This window comes from Schistosoma mansoni, chromosome 1 (assembly GCF_000237925.1).
Source record: "Schistosoma mansoni strain Puerto Rico chromosome 1, complete genome".
NCBI lineage: Eukaryota > Metazoa > Platyhelminthes > Trematoda > Strigeidida > Schistosomatidae > Schistosoma > Schistosoma mansoni.
This window is the reverse complement of record NC_031495.1, coordinates 55967708-55973059: the sequence shown is the minus strand read 5'-3', so window position 1 is coordinate 55973059 and position 5352 is coordinate 55967708. Positions and strand designations below refer to the sequence as shown.

The window sequence follows — 5352 nt, the reverse complement described above, 5'->3', positions numbered from 1 at the left end:
TTTTACAGTCAATAACCAAACAGTGATACCACCAAGTGGTGATGAGTTAGTTAGTTAACATTAGGGAAATAATGATATTAAAATTCTGTTTACTCATAGTTATTAAAATAATAATTTCTCTTATTAACCGATTTCACACTCTTTTGGATAGCGAATTGAAAATTGTTATAGCTATCTGCCTGTTTTTTTATAAATGATACATTTGTTATCAGTGGTGTGTTCTCCACACAAATTAACATCAAGCCAGTATTGCAAAGTCTGTTGTTGATAAAATTCTATACATTACGTAACTTGCTGCTGTTATTATTAGACTAAATAGTGTACTAATTCAAATAATTGTGATGAGTGTCAGGTATTCGTGAGTAATAGATAAAATATCTTTAATTTATACATATATCAATTACCATTAACCGATATAATAGACGGGATTTGTAAAACATTTCTTTAAACGTCTTCTATTTTTGCGCTTTGTTTGTTGATGGATAATTTTTTGAAAAGTGAAATGTCATTTGATACACTAGTCTATAGATTTGTTCTCCATTTATTCTACTTCCTGGTACGTACTGTGCACTTCAAGACAATCTTTGGTTGCTCTGGAATTCAAACAGGCTAGTGAAATCATTTTCCGAGTTCTATTCAGAGAAAATAATATGGGGTTAGTAACAAAAAAGGTTTTTTTAATAGACTAGTAATTATACATACGAATTAACTTTTCTCAACAGTCTTGTATTTTGGGAAGCTGCACATTCCAAGATCTATGCTATTAATTATTATGATGTTTTCTACAAGTGAAGAAAGTAGACAATGATCACATTGATTTAAATATTTGCTCCTTATAAGGAAAAGTTTATACCTTAATTACCTCCCTGAAGACTTCTTATGTGAAGATAGTAAAATTTAAGAAGCAGTTTTAAATTTGTCCGGAATTATGATATACTGATTACTGAAAAAACAAAGTTGGAGAACATTTATTACAGTCGATTCAAACCCACCTTTTACAAATATCTACAAAATAGTAAATGCTAATTGAGAAGTTTAGAAATTATTTATGACCTATAAAATCCGTATTCGCACTAAACAAACAACCTAGTAACCATTCACTTATCTAGCTTTGTATTAACAAGGTTTATGTTAGATATACCTGATTCAAAACTACAGGTTGTTATTGATAAATCTTCTGACTGAACGCTTGAATTGGTTTCATGAGCTCTTCTAATAACCCCAGGCTGACTCTACACGACAACTTGAACAAGAGATAAAAGGCGTGTAGTATGGAAAGAACGCTTTACTCCAAAGTTAGTGTTAAAAAAACTGAGGGTATTTGTAACATTTCAAACGACATTGGGATTACGGAAAGTTCTGAAACCCGACTAAACATATTAGGCGGACAGGCACTCACCCTATCAGCAATATGACATGTGATTTTTCACTTTCTAGATGTTTCTGAGAAACTTTTATTCAATGCTGATTGTACAAAATGTTTTCCAAGGTTTCCATGGCCCATTTGGGCTTTTTGTCGAGGAATTTTCTGGGTCTCTGCAACAATGATCTCATAAGCAAAAGTTTAAGAATAACTTAACTATTCGAAAAATACAAATTTTTACAATATACAAACAGTTTTTAATTTATTTATTCAAATTGCAATATCCCAAATAGAGTAAATCATCCTTTTGCGAACAAATAAACTCAAGTCTAGATGAATATTTCTAACATACCAGTAGTGAGACCTGTTTCAACAGATGAAAGTTATAACAACATTTTTTTCAGTGAATAATTCACTTTACTGGTCAACTGAGAAAGAATCGACTTAATCTATCTTCAAATACTAATCAGTTAAATATTTATTATCAGAAGGAAGGTTTTGTGGAGATTTTAGTAATTTTATAGTTGAAATCATGAGTCAATTGAAGCTAGACCACCATGAAAAACCTGGAAGCTCTGGATTTCCGTTTCGTCCTATTGTAAGACTCCTCAGCAGTGCTCATCCACGATCTCGCCTCGCGAGACTCGAACCCAGTACCTTTCGCTTCAAACGCCATCGAGTTATCCACTCAGCTACTAAGTCCTGATAGCCACTTGCTTGTGCAATGGGGTGAAGTTTAAATACACCTGGTATTGTTTGTTGGTTGGGTTCGAGTCCCAGAGTGAACATCAACTCTGAGATGCAGGTTCATCGAGCTGACGAGTCCCAGATAGGACGAAACGCACGTGCTGGATTCCACTGCTAGCCACTATCCATCTTTGCTTAAAATGATATATTATTTGATAACATGATATAAGTAAATGTTATGTTATAATAACAGATTGATTCATTATTAATAATCATAAATTAGTAGTAGTATAAAGAAATAACTTGGTGATAAAATTAGAAGAAGCAATTACAAAGAATGAAAGCGATTATTCATGTTAATATCGGTCTTCTTTAATTGGAGAAACAAAATGAAATAGTTGTTTAAATTAATCATTATATGATTGAAATATACTGTTTATCATTATTGGTCATAATGTGTTATTTGTGATTACTTCAATTTCATCATTAGTAACATCACTAATATTTGTCAAATTCGATGTTACTTTATTAACTTTCTCATAATTATCAGTAGTATAATAAGTAGTAATATTCATTACTCAATATGAATCATAATAGTGACCATTCAAATGATGATGATAATAATACGAACAAGATTTTAAGTCAAAATCTAAATTTAAAATTGGTTCCTCTGAGTCAACTGAAATATTAATTGAATTGTCAGTTTCTAAAGGATTAATAAAGTTTATTTCCTCATTACTATGTAGTTGTAATTTTGTCTTACTAATCCAATTTTCATGGTTAATTGATTCATTTGGCTGACTGTTACCAATGTTTTCATCATCATAATTAGTTGGAAAATAAGGAAATGTTAAGTCGCATTCATTCATTTCATATTGTTCATATTTATATACATTTTCAAACTCATACAATTTATTATTTAATAAATAATTTTGAGATTTTAATAATTCTGTACAATTCGATGAACAATTTCCCATAGACTGATTGAAATTTGAAATTGATGTAGACTGATTAGTTGGTATGGTCAGTGAAACATTATTTGACTGATAATCTAAATGGTTTACTATCCGTTCATCGCTCAATTTATTTCGTAATAAACTTGACCTTATAACGTTTTGTTGGATTTTTTCTGTATAACTAACATCATCATCAGTTGGTGATGATGAAGCGGATGATGATTTGTAAGAATTGTTACATAATAAATTATTCTCATTGCTACCGGATACTTGATGCTTCATTAACCTAGAAGGATCACTTTGCAAAGCAGCTGCGATTTGATTGGTTGTTATCTGTGATAAACCATGACATAAATATTTTATAATATCTGTTATCGATTCAAAGTGTATATCATTCAGTATTGAAGCTAATAGACCAATGTAATTACAAGCTAAACGAAGCGTTTCAATTTTACTTAATTTTTGACCAAATTGATGAAAATTATTAACATTATTATTGCTGTTTATTTGATTTATTGGGCTGTTGGTTCGATGATTTTTCGAGAATAATTTATTACTTTCATTTTGTCTTTGATCGTTATGAGTAGTACAGATAGTTGTGTCATCTTTTTTATCAAGATCAAAGGAAATATATCCACCGATTAAAGCAGATGGTATGTGTTGTCTTAAGGCATCCAATGCTGAATTTAATCCATGCATTCGGCTACGTTCACGTGCATTAGCCCGAGCTCGTCTCATTTTCATTCTAACAACACGTTCTTGTGAGTCTGGCTTCTTTTTAGGACCACGACGTCTTATACCAGTTGGGACAACTAATGAGGGTTCAATAAAACATTGAGAACTAACACTGTCAGATGTAGCGCATTTCTGATGCTTTTTCGTTACATAACCACGTTGAGCATTCTTAGTTGAAGTAAATGAATGATCCTGTTGCTTTAGTTCTTCATTCATAAAGTTTTCTGAGTTTGAATGAAATGAATCTGTATGAATCCCATGGTTATTTTGAAAAATAGCCATTGGGTTTAAGTTATCATTTGTAACGTTGAATAAGGAATCTTTTGAATGCTCAGTAAACACAACGGTTTGGTCAAAACCAGACCAGTTATGCGAATTCATCACTTTTTTTTACTGCAGTGATCTTGAAAAAATAAAATATAAAAGCTATCTATAATATTAGGAATAACTGCTTAAGGGAAATAAAAATAATGCATTCAATTTTATTAGGTCATAATAAATTTCATGTAGTGTGCTCGCTCTATGTGAAATCTAAAGTTGCTGGGTTCAGTCTAGTGGGCCCATGTTCTTTGATTCTCAATGGTCTTCCATTTCAAGTTCATTTAAGGTATAAACTGTAAATCTTCTCGTTAATTTGGCATTGCTGCCCAAGACAGAGTTCTATAGAGAATTCTGGTGGGCGGCCTGTATTCCTTCACGAGGGGCAACAGGTTTAAGTAAGCAAGTAATTTGGCCTTGTACTATTGTAAGTTGTATGAAGCTTAATCCATATCATTCTGATTCACTTTGTATTCTTACATTTTCAAAATTAAGCTGTTAGAAAATAATGCTTAAATCTGTATAAGTGAAATTCTCAAGAGGGCTCATTGCATTACTATTTAAAGTATACACATTACGATAAAATAATCAAAGAGCCAATAAGATTTGGTCATTTTTCTTAGTGGAACTCAACTGTGAAATGTGTCAGCAACTACAGACGACAAGTTCATTATGAAAAACAAACTGAATTTCACCAACAACAAAACAACATTATATAACAAAAAAATTAGTTTGATCCTAAGTCATTGTGATCATCGTTTCCCTGTAGAATGTTTTAATTTATCTTCATATACTCCAATTATGTTATTTGTCTATGAACATGTTTCTTTGTTCTTGAAAAAAATCTTTAAAAGTTCTAATGTAAAAAGCAGTTTGATATCGATAATACCTAGATCATATAAAATTAATAAATATAATATGGGCTTAATTTTAAAGCTGATAATCAGCTACAAAGTTAATGATCCTATCAATAGAGATCATAAATAAAATATATGTTTAGATAGTGACTAGAAGACAATAAACGAAAGAAACAAATTAAATTTTATATAGTTGAGATCATGAGTCAATTGAAGCTAGACCACCATCGAAAACCTGGGAGCTCTGGACGGCCGTTTTGTCCTATTGTGGGACTCCGCAGTAGTGCGCATCCACGATCCCGCACTCGCGAGATTCGAACCCAGGACCTACCAGTCTTGCGCGCGAGCACTGAACTGACAGACCACTGAGCCGGCCGGCTTCCAACAGTGTTAATGTCTAACTTCTATGTTGGTAACTAAGAGAAATATTAAGAAA

At 31.8% G+C, this 5352-nt stretch overlaps 1 protein-coding gene across 1 annotated transcript; it reads right to left on the bottom strand.

Moving 5' to 3' along the window:
• Positions 1–705: 705 nt before the first annotated feature.
• Smp_072470 (neurogenic differentiation factor) lies at positions 706–4023 on the bottom strand (the record flags this gene model as incomplete). Its single annotated transcript, XM_018794930.1, has 2 exons — positions 706–782; positions 2814–4023. The coding sequence occupies 2 exons, from the start codon at positions 4021–4023 to the stop codon at positions 706–708; spliced, it is 1287 nt and encodes a 428-aa protein (XP_018649294.1).
• Between the last annotated feature and the right edge of the window lie 1329 nt (positions 4024–5352).